Here is a 22,809-nt window from a genome sequence, read left to right as displayed (position 1 = left end):
CCGAAATTTAGGGATTAAATTATTCAAGATTACTGTACTCTTGTGCCTAAATACATGACTGTATTATTGAAATTGGGGCCGCCTGCTATACTCTAGCATCCCGTTCTAATTGCTATCTCGCTCCTCCCCACATAGCCTCGCCACACCATCACTGATACCTCTCAACGTGGTGCCGCAAACTGGTTTCGGAAAGACTGACATCTACTTTGTGGTTCGTATGGCAGTAGCCGGGATACCTTCTTTCCATACTTCTTCAAGGCACCTAACCGCAGAAGCAAAGGTCAGGTGGCCCTCTCCTTTCCATACTCCGTATGCTTAGGGCTGAATGTACCACGAGCCCGGAGTTAACGTATTGCGTTATGGATCTTTCAGGCTGGTTTTGTTTTCAACACTCATGTGCGACATTCCATCGTGTCCCGTGCGACATTCGCTGCCAAATGGCAAACGAGCGATCCCGCGCAGAATCGAACAACAAATACGGCACTTCCGGACGATGGTCTGTCACGTGTCTACACGATAGCGAAGAACACATACACCCCAGATAAAACATATTAAACCACTTTCAAATCCACTTAAAACCATCCAGTTCAACTCTTACCATATATCTGAATACAACGACTCCTTTTTCCCGTTATTTCAAACCTCCCACAATACCCCATTTCAGCCCAGTTCCCACAGCCCAACAACTCCCATTGCCGTCCTTCATCCAACCGCGAACATTGCTTTTTTTGCCCCTCGGTTTTCACTTGTCGCGAGCGTAAATCTTACAAAACATATCAACACAGAAATTCCAAGGTGTTCAACCGATTGATCCTCTTCTGTAGTGACTTGTGTTGTGTTGAACTCTAGTCATCGTCTTTTGGAACCCTGGCGTGCGTCGAGTTTCTGGTCACTTATAGATTTCCAGTTTTCTGTCCAAAAAACCGCCTACAACCATGCCTGCAGCCTCCGATGCAGAAATAAGGGCCACCTACCCTCAGGTCAATGCTCCAATGGAGCAGACCGGTTACACCAGCAACCTCACAGACGAGCAGAAGGCCATCTTGAAGCAATTCCACGACGAATTGGCTGCCATGGGTTTTGTTGACCGCTTGGACGACCCAACTTTATTGCGTTTCCTCAGAGCCCGTAAGTTCGACTTGGCCAAAGCCAAACTCATGTTCTGCAACTGTGAGAAATGGAGAAAGGACTTCGGAACAAACACCATCTTGGAAGACTTCCACTACACAGAAAAGCCCCTCGTGGCCTCGTTATACCCACAGTACTACCACAAGACCGATAAGGATGGAAGACCTGTGTACTTTGAAGAATTGGGTAAGGTTAACTTGCCTGAGATGTTGAAACTTACTACACAAGAAAGAATGTTGAAGAACTTGACCTGGGAATATGAGTCTATGCTTCACTACAGATTGCCTGCTTGTTCCAGAAAGGCTGGAAACTTGGTGGAGACTTCCTGTACCATCATGGACTTGAAAGGTATCTCTTTGTCCACTGCTTACCAAGTTACTGGCTACGTTAGAGAGGCTTCTATCATTGGTCAGGACTACTACCCAGAAACAATGGGTAAGTTCTACCTTATCAATGCTCCTTTCGGGTTCTCTACTGTCTTCAAGTTATTCAAGCCATTCTTAGACCCTGTTACTGTATCTAAAATTTTCATTCTTGGAAGTTCATACAAGAAGGAGTTGTTGAAGCAAATTCCAGCCGAGAACTTACCAGCCAAGTTCGGAGGAACCTCTACTTCATCTGACCAAGACTTGTTATTAAATGATGTGGGTCCTTGGAGAGAGAAGGAATTCATTGGTCCAGAAGGTGAGGCTCCAAGAGCTTTTGAGCTTAACTAATTGTACGGCTGAGATTTTAGTCATGGAATCACCTAATTGAGTCATAAATCATGATATAGCTCATTCTGTCTGTTCATAATAACAGCTTATGCATAATCAAGTAATTAGCAATGCTCTGGGGCATTCTAGGTTATTATTTTACCAGGTCTATGGCATGGATTTTCTTCTGTGGCATCGCCGCTTTAATTTTGGTTTATTGTACTTTAACTAGCTTTGGAAAGTTCTACCCGTTTATAAATTTTTATATACTTCGCTTGTTGTTTTCAAGTCTGATTGGCCATTATACTAACTGTAGACAATTTATTTGCATAATGCTTAATTTGCATCATAATGATCCTAGGGCATACATACACACCTTCCATCTCGGCATCCTTACAACACAATTCACACAGTTATTCTAAATTTCATTCCCACATCTTTCAAGTCGACATTATCGCTCTCTAATGCATAGGCTTGTATGTTAAGAATCCTCCGCCGCACTTGGTGATAGCAGATGATATAGCCCCTAACTGTCATTATTATAGTATGGCATAATGCATCTTTGATTTAGACGGTTCCGTGCGGCTCAATGTCCCAAAACGCATTTTGCAGTATGCTGGACTTATAGGTGCAAAATATGTTTTGAGATAGGAAACAATAGTAGTTTAATATTGTATGGATGGTGAGATAGAGTATTATCGTTCAGGGGTGTTCTAGGGTTGATGAATGAATATGGGATGATTTATAATACGTGTAATTGTACCCTGATTGTGGGTATATTGAATGCGATGGAATACGAACAGTACAACGCTGGGAAAAGTTAATTTAGTTCGGAAAGAATTAATTTAGATGAATGCAATTTTGAAGCGTTAATTTCTTCTAGATATCAGATGTAATTTCGAATTAGCATAGGTGAACCCTGCTCCTCTACGAGAATTGGAAAGTTTCAAAATATTTTTTTTAGAATGCATCCATTAATTCATGGTAAGATTAATTCTACTTAGAATTTCGAATTTCGTTGTTTCCACATGTGTATTCTGACCGACTGAAGCTCAATTATGGAAGCTATAAATACCCAGAGGTAGAAGAAATTTTATAGGACACTTTTAAGAATCATTATATGGGTTTCATATAATCCTAACGAGTAGCACAACTATAAACATGGGTGAAGAAGTGGAAAAGGAGCCATCTTCTGCAAGAAGCTCAGAAATATTCGAAACGTCAGGGTCCGAGAATAACAGCTCTGACAATGTAACTATACAGTGTCCCCCTCGTCCAGGGCTAGAATTGAATTTTAAACTGACTTCAAAGTATACTCCACAACCAAACTCTCGCAGTGAGAGCCCTCTTGCGAATGGCGGTGTCAGTTCACATTCAAGCAGAACAAGCTCTCGAAATTCATCACTGAATCAGAATAGTAGGCAAAGCAGGATACTTTTGCAAAACTCCATAACCAAGCTAGATAATAGCTCTCTCTATCATTCCAGATCAAGACATGCTAATTTCTGGAAAGATGATACAAGAATTGTGAAGAGCAGCTCAGACTTCAGTATTGCCCAAAAGGCTGGAAATTCTAGGTACTTTCTCAAACATACTCCTTCCAATAGACATGTTGCTCAAATGGAACAGCCATATTACTATTTCTACTCAGAAGCGAACAGTGCATCCAATAGCAACACTCCTTCTAAATCACTGACACCAATTCCAACCGCAGTTCAACAGGTTAAGGATATACCTTTGCCAGTTTCAATAGAAAATAAAACTTCAATTAGCTCAAGTGATGTTTCTATTAGAGAGATAAAAGAACTTGAAAGAATGGAATTATTAGAGCCCAAGAATTTTGACACCACTGAATGGATTCTAACTGATGAAGAGTACAATAATATTGACAATGAATTTCCAGCACCACCAAAAGCATTTAACAAAAACTCCGATTATTTCAATCCCAAAGTATATTACAATAATTTCAACTTGGGACAATTTGTAGCCGTTATTGCTGTTCTAAGTGTTATAGTGTTTGGGTCCCTCGGTTTCTTAATCAACACAGCACAACATTACTACAAAACCCCTCCTCCTCAGGTCTATGAAATTTTGTCAAATTACAAATACCCCACTCTATCAGCTATTAGAACATCATTGATAGACCCCGATACTCCAAAAGAATTTTTAACAAAGAAGGGAATTCGTGATTCTGCCGAGATATGGAGCTTGGTATTTTCAGATGAATTCAATGCTGAAGGTAGAACATTCCATGAAGGAGATGACCAATTTTTCACTGCCGTGGACCTTCACTATCAGGGAACGAATGACTTGGAATACTATGTTCCTCATATGGCAGAAACCAGGAATGGAAGCTTGCATATCACTATTGATGCTTTTCAAACTAATGGAGTGGACTATATTTCAGCGATGTTACAGTCTTGGAACAAGCTTTGCTTTAATAAGAACGCATTGGTTGAAGTCAGCTTAAAAATGCCCTCTTTCTCCCAATCAAGAGGATTATGGCCTGCTGTATGGTCTTTGGGCAATCTAGCAAGGCCAGGATATATGGCTACAACCGATGGTGTATGGCCATATACATATAATGAATGTGACTTTGGTATCACGCCTAACCAGTCTTCCCCAGATGGAATTTCATTTCTTCCAGGTCAAAGGTTGAGTAAATGTACATGTTATGGTCAGGATCACCCAAGCATTGGACTTGGAAGAGGAGCTCCAGAAATTGATATCATCGAAGGGACGCATGCGTTATATGATGAGTGGGCCCTTGGAGCTCAAACATTGCAAGTAGCTCCATTCGATCCATGGTGGAGGCCAGATTATGATTTCTTGACAATTGAAAATACAAATATCACAGCAATGAAGGCTGACACTGGTACTCCCCAACAAGAAGCAATTGCATCAACTACAGTACTAAACCCAAACTGGTTTGGGAGTGTCCGTAATAACTCTGATCACAATCAGCGTTTTAAGAACAATACCTTATTTCAAAGCTATGGCTTTGAGTTCAGAAGTGATAAGACAGACGATAGAGACAGCTATATTCAATTTTTCCTTGCTGATAATAAAACCATGGCAATTTACGGCGATTCTCTACATCCTACAGAAAATGTTGGTTGGAGGCAGATCAGCAGGGAACCCATGTCCCTAATTTTTAACCTTGGTTTATCGCCTACTTGGGCTCAGATAGACTATGGATCTCTTGAATTTCCTGCAACCCTTGAAATTGACTACATCAGAATTTATCAGCTTCTGGGAGAAGAAGAGATGACATGTGATCCAGTTGACTATCCCACATTTGACTATATTAATTCTCATGCTAATGCATATATGAATGTCAATCTCACTAGCTGGAAAGAAGCAGGATACAGCTTTCCTCATAATAGTTTCATGAATGGATGCCAAGCTCCAACTGGGTAAATAATGGATTATAATTATTAGTTTTAGATGTCAATACAAAATGTCACAAGATGAAAGGTGGCTTTTCCTATATTTTCTACAGGTATCATGTAATATCTAATGTAATGTAACAATTTCTAAAACGAGATAAGATTATAAGATAAAGAGGAAATGCATGAAGCTGCACACTTTCTATTGTGAAATAGTGTGGACTTGGACTATCTATTGCTACATTTGACTGTATACTATTTGAAACGTTACTAACTTGAAATGACAGTTTAATGCGTAATAATGTAACCATTTTTGCAATCATTAAGAAAATTTGTGAAATCGCATGGTTCCCGTTACCTACCCATCACTCATATAAACATGACTATAATTTCACATCACTTGATGATAATCATTGAAATTAGCATAGCATGTGAATCTGTCTGGCTTACAGTTGTTCCAAATTTGATCCGTACAATAGCTATAGCTCCAACACATGGGAGAATGCAACATTCAATCCCTCACAAACCCCACGACAATACCTGACAACGACAAGAACACTCCGAAACATCATCCATTTTTCTATACATTTCTTGACCCCAGCCAATTTCTGCAATTCACCAAACTCTTTTACTACTTCTAACCCATAGGCTCTCATACGTCCCCTTTCTTCTTCTTTTTCTTCTCCTCCCCCTTCTTCTTCTCCTCCTCCTCCTCATCCCCCTACACCTTCCTCTCCCAAGACCCGATTCGGTACATGCTGCATTCCTCTCCTCTGCGCGTATTCTTGCACTCTTAAAACAATCAATGACAAGAAAACGCGCATTGAGAAATGCGACAAACTTTTGCGACAAGAAAATACTGATCGATTACTTTTTTGGGCAGTGATTTGCTAAATCAAATAAAGAATAATTCTTCTTCTTGTTCTATTCTTTTTACTTTATTTGTTGGTATTCTAGGTAGGGAAAAATTTAGTATATTGTTACAGATTCAGTGGCTTCTTGGAACGAGATATTTTAGAGGAACTTAAGTTGTTCTTTTGTTCCATCGTACCAATACTCTGTCTCATAAACCAGTATGCTTGTGCTCCATTCATTCTGGTGGTTGCTCTGCGCTCTCACAGTAGCTGCAAAGACTCACACGTTCTACTTCAATGCAACATACGTTAACGCCAGCCCCGATGGAACTATCGAAAGACGGATGGTTGGAATCAATAACAAATGGCCTATCCCGACAATAAGAGTCAAGAAGAACGATAGGGTGAAAATTCACTTCACTAACTTGTTAAATGAGAATTCTTCATTACATTTCCATGGCTTGTTCCAAGAGGGCACTAATGCCATGGACGGCCCTGATATGGTTACTCAGTGTCCAGTCGCTCCAGGAACCACCTTTTTATTTGATTTTGAAGTCAAGGATCAAGCTGGAACTTACTGGTATCACTCCCATTCTGGTGCTCAATACTCCGATGGGTTGAGAGGTTTGTTCATCGTAGAAGATGATGTTCCCCTTGCCGTGGACTACGATGAAGAAGTAACTTTAACAGTAAGTGACTTTTACCATGACGTATCTGGTGTCCTTGTGAAAAACTTCATGAGTAGATATAACCCGACAGGAGCTGAGCCTATTCCACAGAATGCTCTCTTCAATGAAACTAGAAATGCCTCATGGGTCGTAGAACCAAATAAGACTTACTTGCTTAGAATAGCTAACATGGGAATTTTCACTTCTCAATATTTGTTCATTGAAAACCACAATTTCACTATAATAGAGGCTGATGGAGTATATGTCGAACCAAGAGAAGTGGACTCCTTGTATTTGGCTTCTGCCCAACGTTACTCTGTATTGGTGCACACCAAGGATACAGTAGACAAGAACTTCAGATTTGTTAATATCCTCGATCAAGACATGTTGGATTTCCTCCCTGAAGACCTCGAGGTAATTTCCACAAACTGGATGGTCTACAACAAGAAGAACCCATTACCTAAGCCCTTGAAAAATGACAATATCGGTACTACATTTCAAGATCTTTTGAAAAGGTTGAATCCCGTAGATGACTTTTACCTTGTTCCATTGTCCAAAGAGAAACTACTTCCAGATGCTGACGTAGTCATCAACCTTGATTTTACCATGGAGCCTTTGGGTGACGGTGTCACATACGCTGCATTTAACGGAATTTCTTATGTTCCGCCAAAGGTACCTACGTTGATGTCTGTGTTTTCAAGTGGAAAGTACGCAGATAATTCTCAAATCTACGGATCAAACACTAATTCGTTCGTTATCCAACCAAATGAGGTTGTAGATATAGTGTTAAATAATATGGATCCAGGAAAGCACCCTTTCCATTTGCATGGTCATACGTTCCAGATTATTTCTCGTTCACCTGAAGGCCAAGACGAGGAAAATCCTATTAAATTTGACCCCTCCAATTCCAATCATACTGATTACCCAGAATACCCTATGATTAGGGATACCGTCCAGGTCCATCCAAATGGATTCTTTGTTATCAGATTTAAGGCTAATAATCCTGGTGTGTGGTTTTTCCATTGTCATGTGGATTGGCATCTCGAGCAAGGTTTAGCCATCACTCTTATTGAATCTCCATTTGAGATTCAAAAGCAAGAGATCATTCAAAATCACTATGATTCGTGCAACAGAACGAACATTCCTTCCTACGGTAATGCTGCTGCAAATTATGGAGAGACTAAAGAAGCCTGGTTGAACTTGGAAGGAGAGAATTTGCAAGTTGCACCATTACCAGAGGGTTTTACTCAGAAGGGATACATTGCATTAGTATTATGCACTATAATAGCCATTTACGGAATCTTTTCCATCTACAAGTACGGAATGGAGGATGTGACCTCTGAGGATACTGAGGCAATGATTGCCAAACTCTATGACATATTACGTAAAAATGGTGATACTGTCGGTAACGAATACCACGACGAAGCTGAGGAGCCATTGACATAATTACATAAGAACACAATGAGAAAAGAACACAATGGCATAAAAACACAATGGCAAAAGTTCACAATGACTTAATGCTCCATCAACATAACCACCGCCTACAATTGACTTTTACTCGATAGTAATCTATAATTACCATAATAACCATAAGTTCTATAATTACCATAATCACCATAAATTCCATAGTTCATCGCTTGTATATACCTATAATAAGCAGCGTGCATAGTATCAAATTCGGCAATCTGCGACATCGCTTGTGTAAGCTAAATAAAACGATTATGACTCTATAATGAGCCTATATCCATGGTAATTGTGTGGGGTACATTGAAAAGCTTTGTAGTTTATAAACATCTGATTTCCTCTTCTAGACATAGCAAGGAACTTCTGTGAAAATTGAGAATTCGATATGACAAAATACGTGGTAGTTGGGTAAGTATAATTGATGTTAACAGTAGTGAAAAATTAGATAAGTCCATGTAATAAGACTTAGCTTCTTGAACACAGTGTTATTTACATAACAATACTAACAAGAGAACAAGATCCGGTATCATTGGACTTTATACCACATTCAACTTGCTCGAAAGAGGAGTCTCAGCTAAGGATATAACCATTGTAGCTGAATACCTTCCAGGGGACGAGTCAATTAACTATACTTCCCCTTACGCTGGAGGAAACTTTTCATGTATTACGGATGACGACCCAAAGACTTTACAATATGATAAGCACACATATACCAATTTGGCAAAACTTCAAACGGAGTTAGGTGGACCATCATGTGGTTTGGACAGATATGTCTCCACCGAATATTGGGATACCAGACCTTCCAATGAGAAGATAGAATCGTTAGCTTCATATTTGCAAGAGTACCAGGTCATCAACACTGGAGAATTGCCAAAGGGAGTTGCTTTCGGTATTCGTTTCAGATCTTGGAACTTCAATTGTCCTAAGTTCTTATCAAATTTTAAGGATTACCTTGAAGCCAAGGGAGTAACCTTCGTCAAGAAGCATTTGACTCACATCACTCAAGCCTATATTTCCTCTTCAACGAAGACTGTCTTCAATTGTACTGGAATTGGAGCACATAAGTTAGGAGGAGTTAATGATACTAATGTTTATCCTACCAGGGGCCAGGTTGTGGTCATAAAAGCACCTCATATCACTGAAAATGTCATGAGATGGGGTGAAGACTTTGCTACTTATATCATCAAGAGACCATACTCCAGTGACCAATTGATATTAGGAGGATTCATGCAGAAAGACAATTGGACGGCTGATACTTTTAGGGAAGAGACTGAGGACATATTAAAGAGAACAACAGACTTATTCCCCAAAATCTTGAAGGATAATCCTAGCGGAAGTACTATCAAAGACTTGGAAATCTTGAGAATTGTCTCAGGTTTGAGACCAAGCAGATACGGTGGTGTAAGAATTGAGAAGACACAGGTTGAGCATTACAAGTACTTAGTTCATAATTATGGAGCCAGTGGGTACGGATACCAAGCTGGTCTCGGTATGGGATACGAGGCGGTAAGATTGGCTTTAGGACCAGATTCCAAATTTTAGGAAGCAGTTGAGTTTAACTCTAAAGTGACTTTTGAATGTGTTGTTATAAAAGACATCATTTTAAGTAGCTCTCTCCTTTCGCTGAGTTTAATCCGATTAATAAGTGTACGTATATATGTACGTATGTCTATATATTATCTTCGCATCTGAGGGATACACAGTTACTTCCAGATGATTCACTACTTAGACAAATAAGAATTCATGGATTTTTACTCTCATGTGGATTCTTTCCACGTCTAGGGTTGTTTCGTCCTTTGTGTGTGTTTGAACATAAATAATCTACTAAACCATGGTATTCTTTTCTGTAGATATAATAACCTTCTTGTACAATGTAACCTCAATCACTGCGAAATAAAAACACACAACAGGTTTTGTCAATTCCTTTCTACATACCATCTTCCCAAATTTCGACCAAATTCTGTTCAACTAACTATCTTGATAATAGCCAATTCTTATATATTTATTTTCTCCCCTCTCTCCCATAATTCACGCTACCTCCGTCAATAGTCCACCACTGCTCCATATCCTCCGTCTCCACCATTTCCATCATCATCTTCACAACTCCTCTACCAGATGGATGCAAAAATACTACACACACCACACTCACTCACTGACTCGATCACTCACTGACTCGATCACTTCCTGATTGTAATTTTCCGGCTCTCACAGTATTTCTCATCCCCCACTCTCCTCCTGCACAACACACTCTCCCTCCCACAAAAGGGGCGTCTCTCTCTATAAGCGGCTAACTACTATAACTGTGAGTATGTCTATAGATGTGTTCTCTCTTCTTATCAATAAACCATAGGTAAGTGTTGTCGATAGTTCGTTTAGTCACAGTTCACACAGTGCATTACATCGTATAGCAGCCTTCCACAACACGGTCCGTGCAGCCAGTATCCACAATGTCTCAACTCTTCGAATGGGCATTCGGCAAGAAGCTCACTCCCCAAGAGAGGCTTCGCAAGAATCAACGAGCACTAGAGAAGACCCAGAGAGAACTCGGAAGAGAGGTCACTAAACTCCAACAACAGGAGAAAAAACTCATCAGCGATATCAAGAAGTCGGCCAAACTGGGCCAGATAGCGAGCGCCAAGATCCAGGCCAAAGACTTGATCAGAACCAAGAACTACATCACCAAGTTCAACTCGATGAAGGCACAGTTACAGGCCATTTCTTTGAGAATTCAGTCGGTGAGGTCCAACCAACAAATGGCCACATCTATGAGAGATGCCACAAGGTTGTTGTCCGGTATGAACAAGTCGATGAACTTGCCACAGTTATCCCGTATTGCCCAGGAATTCGCCAAGGAGAACGACTTGATGGACCAAAAGCAAGAGTTCATGGATGATGCCATCGATGACGCCATGGCTATGGATGAAGATGAGTTAGGAGAAGACGAGCAGATTGATGAAATTTTGGGTAAAGTCTTGGATGAAATTGGAGTTGACTTGAACACACTGTTGAAGGAGACGCCTAATTCTATCAATGTCCAAGCTGAAGAGAAGGTGAGCACCGGTAGGATGGCAGAGGCCATTGGTGGTGGAGGTACGCATGCATCGGATGAAGATGACTTACAAGCTAGATTGGATAGCTTGAAGAAGTAAAGGAGAGATGATTGTAACAATAAAGTTTTTTGAATATTCTTCCCTGTTCACTCCGGTTAATGATAGACATACAAGTTCGTGGAGATAATAGAGCAGAGATTTTCAAGATTATCATGTTGAGTGTACTACGATGTACATATATCTGCCTTGTTATCTGTACATTGAATTGATTGAAAAAAAAAAGAAGACATGGTATGCCCCTTTGATTCTACGATCATATTGACTTACTTTGTGTAAAATAGATTAGAGAGCGACACAAGAACTACTCGATCCATGATGATTATACGATATGACGTGAAAGTACATACTTTTTAGTTCTAACACCATTGTATCTAATAAATATAGTATAAATATAAGTACATGACTAATAACACGTCGCTCTAGGAATTGTCTATATATAGTGAAGAGATTCATTTTCAGCTTATTGGACTAGCCAAAATGCCTTTTAACCCGATTTCGTAATCAATAAACCATAATGTGCTAAAGCAATAAAAATCTTTAACATTAATATGGCTCTCTCATTAGCAACTTAGATGTACTTGTTGTCAATCAAGTAGTCAATGATCTTCTCGGCAGATTCTTCAACAGAAACACCAGAGTAGTTCTTCAAGTGGATTTCTGGCTTCTCTGGGGCTTCATATGGTGCACTGATACCAGTGAACTCCTTGATAATACCCTCTCTAGCCTTCTTGTACAAACCCTTAGGGTCTCTTTGCTCAGCAACCTCGACTGGAACGTCAACGTAAACTTCAATAAATGGCAAATTGTCCTTTTCGTGCAATTCTCTGGCCAATTGTCTGTCTTGCTTGTAAGGACTAATGAAACTAGTTAAAGTAATGCAGCACGAGTCAGTGAATAATTTAGCGACTTCAGAAATTCTTCTAATATTCTCGTTTCTATCAGCTTCGCTGAAACCCAAGTCCTTGTTCAAGCCAAATCTGATGTTGTCACCATCTAGTCTGTAGGAATTTAAACCTCTGGCTAAAATAGACTGCTCCAAAGCGCATGCAATAGTGGACTTACCACTGGCAGACAATCCAGTCAACCAGACAGTAACACCCTTCTGTTTTCTTAATTCAGAACGTTCAGAATGTGTCAAGTTTGGGTGCCAGGTGATGTTAGAAGCCATTTTCGTTTGTTTTTGCTACAGAAACTCTACTAAAGAACTCCTTTCTACCATTTATAAATGCAAAAAGTGGTATAGACTGAAAAATTTTGTGGCTACACCATAGCACGTGACTTTACCTATTCACGTGCTGATAAGAAAAATTAGCAGCAACAAAATTTCTTGTCGCAACCTGGAGAAGGTTATGTCACCGGTTATGTAATAATCCGTCATACAATGTCGCGACGATATTCTTCATCAATTTTCACAAATTTTTCTTCACACTATTGAAATGTTTCAATAGTTAACGAGTTAACGAATTGGTGGAGGTTGAAACAGCTGTTAACTTCTAGACACATATAAATATACGGCCATGCATTACGAATTATTCGCTATAGCCCGTATAACGGACCCTGTTCAAACAAGCAGAGAGGCCAAGAAGATTGTTTCAACCATTGGAAAGTTGATCCTTAATAACAGAGGTGTTATCCGTGATATCACCAGTTTGGGAGCAAGACCTTTGCCAAAGATCATGTCTAAGGAGCAAGAAAGACATTTCCAGGGTTACCATTTCCTCATGGGATTTGATGTATCGGCCACCGTCCAAGCACAATTGTTGAGAACCTTAAGAAGTGATCCTAGAATCTTAAGAGCCAACATAATGAAGCATGATTTAAGCAAGAAATTGAATACCGGTTCTTCCATTCAACAAGCTTTGGAGTCTATCAAGAGCCAGTAAGGTATGAAGATAATGAACTCTGACAGAGAATCATGACTGGTGTATTCTTCCCAAGAGGAAGAACTGTACACGTAATTTTCTTGTAGTACATAAAAAATAGCATCTCCGCTAAGGAACAGGGACAAGGTCATTGTTCCATGGTGGATGGATTCACATTTCTAAGTATGTGGAAGAGGGCCATAGTTTAACTTAGAAAAAGTTGATTTGGTAGATTTCCCATACGATCATTCTCATGTATCCTAGATTTGTACATAGTAACAATTAATATCAAATATAAATAGTAAGGAAATATTATTGTAGAATAGAAGTGGGCAAGAGTAGGATCTACAATGAATAATAAGAAGAGGCGATGTAAGTGGTAACTTAGGTAACTCCAAACTTGAATTCCAATGATTAAGTTGGGGAGACTCTTGGAAATTGTAACTTTTCGCAGTAATTATTAATAAACTCCAATCACCGTGTGATCTGAAACACTTTCATTACACCGAGTAACACCCCCAAGAATACGGTCTTTTCTATATATGGTTTTAGCTCATAGATATAAAAGTTTGGCAATACTCGCCTATCATCAAAGTCAAAATGTTTATTTAAGAAACACACATGGCAATTTTTGCCAGAAGTCCTTAGCTCTGATGCCAACAACTGTATAGTCTCGGACTCAGAAAATCCCACAGATTTTAATCTGATTAGAAATAATATACATATATATACATCTACAATTATATTTATCCCACATTATGTGGGAAAACAGTCAAGGAGCTGTAAATTTCTTCAAAAGAATACATTCGATGACTTGCAGCTCTTAGCGAATTCATTCTATTCATTCCAAACCTTAGGAATGCAGACATCTCCCAATAGTTGCGAAATTGTTCCCATTTGACCTCTTGTTCTACACGACGGCCAATTCCCCAGATTATCCAGACCCAGAAAGATCCGAATGACCACAATTAAGAAATCCATACTCTCCATAAAGAGAGCACATTTCCTCATACGACAAGCTACATTCCGCCTCCGTCATCTTTGCTACAGTAATCACCAACGCGATTTTTCCACATCACAACGGAACATCCCAAGCCCATAATTAAATCTAAACAAGACCAGACATAACCTCCTGCCGCGATCGTGCTAAATGCAGCCTATTAGCAACGCCTTCTATAGCCAGATTGTACTACAAATTCATTCCCATTACAACCTTAGCCCCCACTCCTCGGCGCTACCATCTTTCTCGAACCACATGTGTTGCCTATTTGGGTAAAACAATAACATGTAATACGATATAACCAAATAAACCATCGGAATAAACTGATGGCACAATTTACCCAAAAAAAGACTAGAGTTGTTGAATGCGGTGTTTTGATTGAATGGCCGGATGTAGGTTTGAAAGCTGTTGTAAGCAATCGTGAATTTTTCTTTTAGGTCTGTGCTTGTGGTTCTACCCTGATTTTCTTGTTTTGCTTTTCGTTGTCATTTCTGAGAACCGTTATTGGTTTAGTCACTCTCTTCTTCTACGACAACTCCACATTTCCCGATTTCACAGCAAGACTTTCTTATAGACTACATACCTCAGATACGGACATATCCCAGGATTGTGTAGATCGTCGAGTCAACCAGAATCTTGCGAAATCAGCCCCATTAAATTCCTTCCAGAGCACCAATCACCACGACATTTCCGTCTTGGATCGAACCAGCAGGTCCTGTTATCGGATTGTGTCTTCTATCATAACACTAGAAGGTCACATATATCCTTTAAAACATAATAGTTTCCTTCCTTACTATCCGATCCATAAACAATCGTTACAGCCATTGAGATATTCATTCCTTTACAATTTCATACCATCTCACTCTGTTTGTTATAGTAAACAAAACACATTCAGATACATATCTTCCATTTAATTACAACTCGGATTCGCTTCAGACTTTCACAGATCTCCGATCAGACATACTGCAAGCCATTCAACACATAAAAACACTAATAACAATCCAGTTGTCTACCCTTTGTTAACTAACACCCCACAGAACAACCTTATTCCTCAGATCAAGGAGCAGAAAAAAATAACCGCTGATATCAAGCGCTCACTGTAAACCGTTTTGCCGCCGTTTCTTGTGTACTATGAATGTCCGTTCCTTTAATAAGGAGAATGAAATAATCTTGATATCACAGTCTATACCATCGACTCCGCTGCCTATCAATTCACCGTTAACATCGAAGCGGTCTTATAATTCCCTAAATACTTATAGCTCGTTGAGCTCTACTTCGAATCTGAAATCTCCTTTAGCATTCAAGTCGGAGGCTGGATCTCCTACAAGAAGAAGAAAGCCGGCGATGGACGTTAAACTGTCTCCCGCTCGCTCTCCTTCCGCCCCAGCATCAACTAACACCCTTAACAATCTTCAGAAAGAATATGCCAAACTAGAGAGACTGTACACCGATCTCATCCTAAAGAACAAGACATTACTCCATGATCACAGTCAACTTGAAATAGAGCTTCACTCAAAAGCTCTGATAATAACAGAGCAAGCTGAAAAGATAGCCAGCTATGAAAAGTTTATCAAGACGCTTCAAGAAGACCACAGCAAGAGCTCCGATCTCCTCACCAAAGAAATTGCATTTTACAAGGAATTAATCCAGGATTTACAACTGAAAATCGATAAATTGATCATCGAAATAGAAACCTATAGAAACAATGCATTAGACAGTCCACCACATACCCCAGAACAGAGTCGAACTCATCCAGGGGATCCAGAAGATTATAACAAGCTTGCAAAGAACTACCGGGTTTTACAGTCAAATTTTGAACTTGAGAGGAATTCCAAGACGATATTAATAGATCAAATCGAATATCTCACCAAAGAAATCGAAGTCTTACGACTAGAACAAAACAAGGACGTATTTGCAAGCAGAAACTCTACAGAAAGCGATATTTTAGATAATAGTGTTATTCACGATATTACACACACTATACATACCATGAACAATTTGACCGAAGAAGAAGAAGACGACGAAGACCTCGAAGACTCAGTTTCCGACGTCTCGCATGCACCAAACAGTGATGACGACAAAATTAATGAACTTGACGAATTAAACAAAGCCAATATGCTTACCTATTTAGCAGAAGAACTTAAGAATAACCACTCCTCTCCCATCAAAGGGTCCGACCACACCGACGATTCAATGGAAATATCCAGGAACTTTCAATTTCCACCACCGGAGTTCGGGGAAAGCAATTTTATGGATCATGCTATATCCCAGAACTCCGTACACAGCACTGTTTCCTCTCTTAAAAACAGAGCACCGGTACAATTTCCTCCATCGCCAGACCCAGGCTCGAAAGAGAAAAAGAGACAATCTCTTCCATCCCAACTCAAATCACCTACCTCGGAAAGAAATGAGTTTGTTTTATCACCATTCAAATTGTCAAACACGACAAGTACTTCTTTTAGTGACGATGGAGACCACAGGAGGTCTTCAGTTATTAAGAGGTACTCCACAACAAAGCCAACCCACTCACGTTACAACAGTCATGACATTGTTCCAATTAAAGTGGAGTTTGAAGTGCAAGATCTGGCATTGAGAAGCACATCTGTTCCAGAGCTGCACAATAAGAAGCGTTTTGATATCATCAGCGAGAATGCAGAATATAACGATGCTGGATCAATTGACATGAAGTTATCCATGAGAGACGATGCACTTCTTGCTTTGAATGGATATATTCCACAGTCGACATCTAACAGGAACTCGATATATACCAATTCTTCTTCAAAAAGATCAAGTATGGTCTTGGAAAATTTTGCAAACGATTTGACAAGACAAGAGATCATGAAGTTGAAGTTCGAGTTGCAATCCTTGAGACTTCATAACGAGAAGTTATTGTCTTATATTGGCTTCGAGTTGCAAAAGCAAAAGAAGAATATAAAGAAGTTGACAAAGAAGCAATCGGCCAGATCTTTGAGATCATCTGGTAATAAAAAAATCGAGTATTCTGATGCCAAATTGATTGAAAAATCCAAGGAGATTCTTATTCAGAAGAAGAGAGTATTAAGATCTGTATCGATCAATGCTATTTTGTCAAACAAATACAATAATAGTTGCAGCCCAGCAACTAGAAGCAGCGGATTTGGACTCTTGACCCCAGGTATTTCGCCATTCTCACCGCAGCCTTTTGCTTTTGACGTTGCCGAAAGCGAGGCTGAATCTTATTTGAAGGATAAGGGTGAAGACGAATATGGATTTTTAGACCACAACGACAAATTCGGCACCAGGGTTTTTTCTAATGGCTTGAATGTCTACCTTAATTTCAATGAATGTAATGATGGAATTGATGAGGATGACGTGAAAGAATCAGAAAAAGAGAAGAGGGTCAAGAAATACAGATCCCAGGTATTTGAAAAGACAAAGTATTCTTCTAGCGATGACGAAAGAGACTCAGATGTTTCAACTGAAGTTGAAAGAGAAGAAGAATGGGAAGAGATAACAAGCGACGGATCCTCATCGGAAGAGGAGATCGGTATGCTTAACCAAATTAAGTATTTAATCTTAGGTGTCAAATCAGTAGAAGGAAGCAAAAAGAAGCGCAAGGAGCAGCTGCTTGTCGATGACAACTTGAGGTACAAGTTCTTAACTATTGCTATTGGTATAATGATCATCGGGTTGAGGTTTTCACACCAGACCAACCCCAATGTTAACTGAAAGGGATAACAGCGAAACAATAGTTCACGTGTTCAGGTAATAACGAAGGCCTTTGGGCTATAAACTTTAAAATAGATAGAAATCACCACTCGTTGCGTGAAACTGTGCACTAGGCATTTTTGCACCCACTTTCAATAATTATTATGTAATATTAGCTATCAATGCAAGACGGATAATTCTAATATGTCAAATCTTTCGACGCTATCTAAACCAATGCAAGATGTAGCGATTTTCGGCGTAAATGCAAGACGCCCCTAATGTAGGTGTTTTAGACCTTCTACGGTTATCAACTTCCAATAATTTCCCATCTTTTAATACGGCTAATCTACACATTTAGAGATATGGCACCACTTGTGAAGCACTCGAGTCACCATACAGGTCTGGACAGTCCATACAACTATGCGAAAGTTGGGCCCCGTCCTCCATACCAGATACCAACAAGAGACTAGCATTTGCATGATAATGCACTTAAACTTCCATCTTTACAAAAGCGACCCCGCTGAGTTGGCTACAGAAAACGGTTACAAGCAACAATCCCACCCAATAGACGTCATTATAACTGTCATCCGTAGAGCCAAGCCGATCCATCCATTGTCATCCAGCCGACTTCATCCGTGCCGCAGCGACCCAATTATAATTGCGTCCCGCACGTCACAAGCGAATATTACCAATGCCGAAGAAGGAAATATCTCTCATTCGTTTCTTTTTTGGCTGCTGCCCCTTTCAAAGTGGAACCACTTTTGCAGGGTAAACTTTTGCAATCCTGTACACCTGCCAGAGTGAACGCCCTGCCACTAGTTAACAGTAAAACAGTGGAGTGATTAACCACGAGAAAACCTTCCGATTTGGTTTGGTCAGCCAGGGCAAAAAAGTGTTGAATACTATACGAAGCGGCCAGATATAAGTAAAGGTATTCCCAAATTTCTGGGGTGTCCATCCGTTATGATTGGAAATTGTAGTAGTGACGGCTCTTCATTTGCTCAATAGGCACAGTCTGTTAAGACAAATCCGATACGGCCATTACGCATTACCGTCCACCTTACACCAAAGGCATATTCCGATAGGGTTTATAAATTTCGCAGTTCCTCGCAACAATCTTTATACTCAGTTGACAGAATGGCTCTAAGAAATTACATGTATGCTAAGCATATTAATGACAGCATTACCAAGGCTAGAATCAACAAAGTGGAACCCTCCAACCCAGATAATAGCGAAATAGAAGCTAGCATGAACAGTTTTCACCACAGGAATGATAAGACCAGGACAGCTAATAGACATAAAAGAAGGCATGTAACTAAACAAGTAAGTCCCATTGCCTCCAATCAACAGGTCTCATCTACGGGAGAAGAATGTAACAGCGGGCGTGAATTAATTCTTGAAGACGGTACCAAGATGTGTCGCAATTGTTCAGATTGCGTCAAAAAGCAACCAGTGGACGCCCAAACTCCAAGAACAATAAACCAGCTTCCTAGACTTACAGTTGAAGTTCAAGACTCCCAAGCGGAGGTTCCTTCGACCGCATCTTCAATTTTAGAGCTTGAGCAGCGAACGGAAGAACTTCACTTAGGTTCCCAAAATCCAACAGAAATAGATTTTACGAACTCATTTTAGGACTAGCGGCATTTTTTAACTATTAATTTCACATAACTTTACGACCTACGGAACGGATTAAAAGATACTTTCAATTCTTATGATGCAATTCATTTCTCCTAGAATTAACGGCTCCATATACTAATACAAATATAATTTACGAATTATTTTGTTGTAGATTTCAATCTGTGTTGAACCATGGACAATAAGTAGAAAAGCAAATTGAGATATGGAATCTCTTGTACAATCTTCTTACCACCGTCTTCGGAATTCTTCTTGTACAGCTTAATAATATTTCCAAGAATGATATCCAATTCAATAAGGCGTCCGCTCCTGGCGTCCACTAACATCGATGGCTGGTAGTTTTGTGGAGCATCATACAATTCTGTTAACTTTATCATCTTTGTGACATGCTCGTCATCTATGTATTGCTCGTAAGAACCGTAGTCGTACTTGTGCAAATCGATATTTGCTATTTTCTGGACCTCTTTCATCATTGGGAAGATGACTTCATCTATAACATGAACTGAGTCCTTCAACTCATAGAGCTGTCCGACATCCAAATCCGTAAGAGCACATACGGTGTTGTATGTCGCATTATATAACAACTTTTTCCATCTGGTGAATCTGGAATTGTGGTCAAGCTTTGTTGAATTAATATCATTGGAATAAAGTATATTGAATTTCTCCAAAGCGGCTATGGCAAGTTGATCATGTACCATTGTGATATCAAAGAGCCCCAAGAGTAAAGAATCGTGAGAATATTGGGTAATTGTGCCCTTGGAATTGGTAGAGCTTATATAGGAGACTCCACTTATCAAGAATGCTTCCTTCTGTAAGTTTTTCCAATACTGTTCAATGTCGATACCATTCTGGATCAAGACTATGCTAGTGGCGGAGTTCGGTTTGAGCAATTTTGCCTTGTTTGCCTCAACTTGGTCCCATACATTATTTCCAGCTGTGCTTGGAATCACCTTGGTGGAGACTACGATGTAGTCAAAAGGACCAGATTCAACCTGTTCCAAGCTTTTCACCACATTATGCGGTTTGAACCCCTTAATAGCATTTTCTGATTCCTTTGGGTCGCCATTTTCTCGTCTTCCTCCGTAATCAACCGAGGAAATGGTATATCCTTTAGACGTGACTACGTCGTAATCAGATCTGATAACTGCAGTGAGCTCGAGATCTGTTGGGTTGTTGCGGCACAAAGTGTAAGCCACAATGGCACCAACACCACCGAGCCCAATGGAAAGAACTTTCGTAGTCATTGCTAGGTTCACTGAACGAACTCAATTATGACTTCTGTTGTTACCCCAATTCCATAATCAACTACGGCTTCTTTGCTCTATTTAAAGTCACAAGGCCTTCGGAACTGAAGGAATTACTCGATGCCTAATCGGGAAATTGAAGCGAAAGCGGAATTTGCGCCCAAAGCCGATAAGAGAGACTTTAATGGCCATTTGGGACATGTACAGCGAGGAAGTTGGAGAGGTCGGATGGTGGGTTCCTTGGGGAGAAGAAGTAGGGATGATGAGCTCGTAGATGTTTATGTATTTGGAGTAGCTGAAAATTGACGTAAGGCAGTTTTCTTTCTGTTTTTGGATTTTGAATTCACAACCACTCTTAGAAATATGAGATCCGGTGAGCGTCTCCTATAGACCGAAATATATAATCTACACGTAAAATGACAATTTTTGGGAATCTGTTTTATAATACATACATAATACAAAGGCTATAAAAAATTAATGTAGATAGTGAAAGGTGATAGATGCTTAGAAATAAAAACCGTTATAATCCAGGATATAAAGCACAATTAAGAGGATGGAGCAAGTGTACAAGGAGGTGGTGATAGTCAAATTGTGCTGAATTTGTAGTTGTTGATGAATAGCTTACTAAACGTAGCAGTAGCTGTAAATATTGTGGGAAAACGGTTGAAGATATATGTAGAAACATGGAATATACTCTCTAATCTCAGTTGAGTCCAGCCTTGTCCTTCCATACCTTATTTCCATTATGAGGTATCGAAGTAACATCTGTCGCCATGACTCCTGGGTTGCGTACTCTGCCAATTGAAGCATTCATGATCGGATCAAGAGGATTCCCGTTACGGTTTCGAATTTGATGATGTGCTGTTTGGGCAAATGCTGCGCCAGGGGTCACAGAGTTGGAGGCTGGGTTATTTTGGCTGGCAGGAACTCCAGCTCGAAGGAAAAAGTCGTCTATGTTGGTAATCTGCTGTTGTTGCAGTGAAGCGGACACCTGCTGCAATTGTTGGACTTGCCTTGCCGCTTGTAACTGATTCATCAGATCTACTGCCGAAACCAGATGCAAGAGCTGTTGCTGCTGTTGTTGATGTTGTTGCAGCTGTTGATGATGCAGATGTTGATGTTGATGCAGTTGCAGTTGCTGCTGTTGTTGTTGCTGTTGGTGTTTTTGTTGCTCCAGCTGGTGCTGTTGCTGTTGTTGCTGTTGGATAGATCTGTCGCTTATCATTCTTTCATTGATAAATGAACTCTTGAAGTCTTGAAAGATCTTTATTGTTTGCGGATACTCATACTGGTGATCGTGAAAAAACTTGTCAGCGAAAACATAGAAAAATCTTTCCACTTCAGCAGCTCCCACCGGTTTAGATAAATCTAGTATCGACGAAGAAGTGGCACTTGAGGATGAATCGAGTTGTGCACGATGAACAGAGCTATTAGAAGTAGGTATTGACAGTGCTGTCTGGTTCGTCGGTGGGGTATTGTTAGTAGCACCCACGCTATTAGTTGCAGAGCCAGAAGGTGCTCTACTTCCACTTCCAGTTTTTGAAGAACCGCTACTTCTTGTGCTCGATCTTGGATATCTTTGTTGTTGTGGCTGCTGTTGCTGCTGCTGCTGCTGTTGTTGTTGTTGTTGCTGCTGCTGTTGTTGCTGTTGTTGTTGCTGTTGTTGTTGTTGTTGTTGTTGTTGTTGTTGTTGTTGTTGTTGTTGTTGTTGTTGTTGTTGTTGTTGTTGTTGTTGTTGTTGTTGTTGTTGTTGCTGCTGCTGCTGCTGTTGTTGTTGTTGTTGCTGCTGCTGCTGCTGTTGTTGTTCGATTTGTCTCTCAAACCTCGACCGATATTGTTGTTGATATTCGTATGAGTTGGTATTAGGGAGAGTGTTGCCATCATTCACTTGCTGATAGCGCTGCGGCTGAAGTGCTTGATTAAGAACTTTCTGTGGTATCACTTGCAGGGGCTGTTGCTGCTGTGGTTGTTGTTGTTGTTGCTGCTGCTTTTGATAGACGTAATTTAAATTGAGATTGGTGTTACCATTAGAAAAGCTCAATCCCTGTTGGGGACGGAATTGATTTCCAGAAG

The 22,809-nt window shown here is 40.1% G+C and overlaps 11 protein-coding genes across 11 annotated transcripts; 8 read left to right on the top strand and 3 right to left on the bottom strand. All coding sequences in view use genetic code 12, as the record gives it.

The window, feature by feature from the left end:
* Positions 1–935: 935 nt before the first annotated feature.
* SEC14 (phosphatidylinositol/phosphatidylcholine transfer protein) lies at positions 936–1,844 on the top strand (the record flags this gene model as incomplete). Its single annotated transcript, XM_064921300.1, has 1 exon — positions 936–1,844. The coding sequence occupies one exon, from the start codon at positions 936–938 to the stop codon at positions 1,842–1,844; it is 909 nt and encodes a 302-aa protein (XP_064776814.1).
* A 1,794-nt stretch (positions 1,845–3,638) lies between these two features.
* KRE62 (Kre62p) lies at positions 3,639–5,243 on the top strand (the record flags this gene model as incomplete). The annotated part of the gene is made up of 1 exon (XM_064921293.1): positions 3,639–5,243. One exon carries the CDS (start codon positions 3,639–3,641, stop codon positions 5,241–5,243), a length of 1,605 nt encoding a protein of 534 aa, XP_064776813.1.
* A 909-nt stretch (positions 5,244–6,152) lies between these two features.
* Positions 6,153–8,506, top strand: FET33 (putative oxidoreductase). The gene has a single exon (XM_064915784.1). The coding sequence runs from the start codon at positions 6,288–6,290 to the stop codon at positions 8,178–8,180; it is 1,893 nt and encodes a 630-aa protein (XP_064776812.1). The 5' UTR covers positions 6,153–6,287; the 3' UTR covers positions 8,181–8,506.
* On the top strand, positions 8,469–9,849 carry IFG3 (Ifg3p). The gene is made up of 2 exons (XM_064921261.1): positions 8,469–8,606; positions 8,717–9,849. The coding sequence occupies exons 1-2, from the start codon at positions 8,584–8,586 to the stop codon at positions 9,738–9,740; spliced, it is 1,047 nt and encodes a 348-aa protein (XP_064776811.1). The 5' UTR covers positions 8,469–8,583; the 3' UTR covers positions 9,741–9,849.
* Positions 9,850–10,520: 671 nt separating this feature from the next.
* VPS2 (ESCRT-III subunit protein) lies at positions 10,521–11,713 on the top strand. Its single transcript, XM_064916060.1, has one exon. It carries the CDS (start codon positions 10,646–10,648, stop codon positions 11,345–11,347), a length of 702 nt encoding a protein of 233 aa, XP_064776810.1. The 5' UTR covers positions 10,521–10,645; the 3' UTR covers positions 11,348–11,713.
* MET14 (adenylyl-sulfate kinase) lies at positions 11,714–12,651 on the bottom strand. Its single transcript, XM_064916059.1, has one exon. It carries the CDS (start codon positions 12,474–12,476, stop codon positions 11,877–11,879), a length of 600 nt encoding a protein of 199 aa, XP_064776809.1. The 5' UTR covers positions 12,477–12,651; the 3' UTR covers positions 11,714–11,876.
* A 60-nt stretch (positions 12,652–12,711) lies between these two features.
* On the top strand, positions 12,712–13,478 carry MRP17 (mitochondrial 37S ribosomal protein bS6m). Its single transcript, XM_064916058.1, has one exon. The coding sequence runs from the start codon at positions 12,826–12,828 to the stop codon at positions 13,189–13,191; it is 366 nt and encodes a 121-aa protein (XP_064776808.1). The 5' UTR covers positions 12,712–12,825; the 3' UTR covers positions 13,192–13,478.
* A 1,823-nt stretch (positions 13,479–15,301) lies between these two features.
* Positions 15,302–17,878, top strand: RJT20DRAFT_131916 (uncharacterized protein; the record flags this gene model as incomplete). Its single annotated transcript, XM_064918089.1, has 1 exon — positions 15,302–17,878. The coding sequence occupies one exon, from the start codon at positions 15,302–15,304 to the stop codon at positions 17,876–17,878; it is 2,577 nt and encodes an 858-aa protein (XP_064776807.1).
* Positions 17,879–18,820: 942 nt separating this feature from the next.
* RJT20DRAFT_123825 (uncharacterized protein) lies at positions 18,821–19,634 on the top strand. The gene has a single exon (XM_064916057.1). The coding sequence runs from the start codon at positions 18,995–18,997 to the stop codon at positions 19,487–19,489; it is 495 nt and encodes a 164-aa protein (XP_064776806.1). The 5' UTR covers positions 18,821–18,994; the 3' UTR covers positions 19,490–19,634.
* On the bottom strand, positions 19,561–21,087 carry RJT20DRAFT_8636 (ketopantoate reductase family protein). The gene has a single exon (XM_064921258.1). It carries the CDS (start codon positions 20,734–20,736, stop codon positions 19,633–19,635), a length of 1,104 nt encoding a protein of 367 aa, XP_064776805.1. The 5' UTR covers positions 20,737–21,087; the 3' UTR covers positions 19,561–19,632.
* A 116-nt stretch (positions 21,088–21,203) lies between these two features.
* Positions 21,204–22,321, bottom strand: RJT20DRAFT_123822 (uncharacterized protein). Its single transcript, XM_064916056.1, has one exon. It carries the CDS (start codon positions 21,959–21,961, stop codon positions 21,440–21,442), a length of 522 nt encoding a protein of 173 aa, XP_064776804.1. The 5' UTR covers positions 21,962–22,321; the 3' UTR covers positions 21,204–21,439.
* Between the last annotated feature and the right edge of the window lie 488 nt (positions 22,322–22,809).

This window comes from Scheffersomyces xylosifermentans (assembly GCF_036884685.1).
Source record: "Scheffersomyces xylosifermentans strain CBS 12540 chromosome Unknown RJT20scaffold_1, whole genome shotgun sequence".
Taxonomy (NCBI): domain Eukaryota; kingdom Fungi; phylum Ascomycota; class Pichiomycetes; order Serinales; family Debaryomycetaceae; genus Scheffersomyces; species Scheffersomyces xylosifermentans.
Note: the sequence above shows the minus strand (reverse complement) of the source record. Positions and strands in the feature narration are given on the sequence as shown.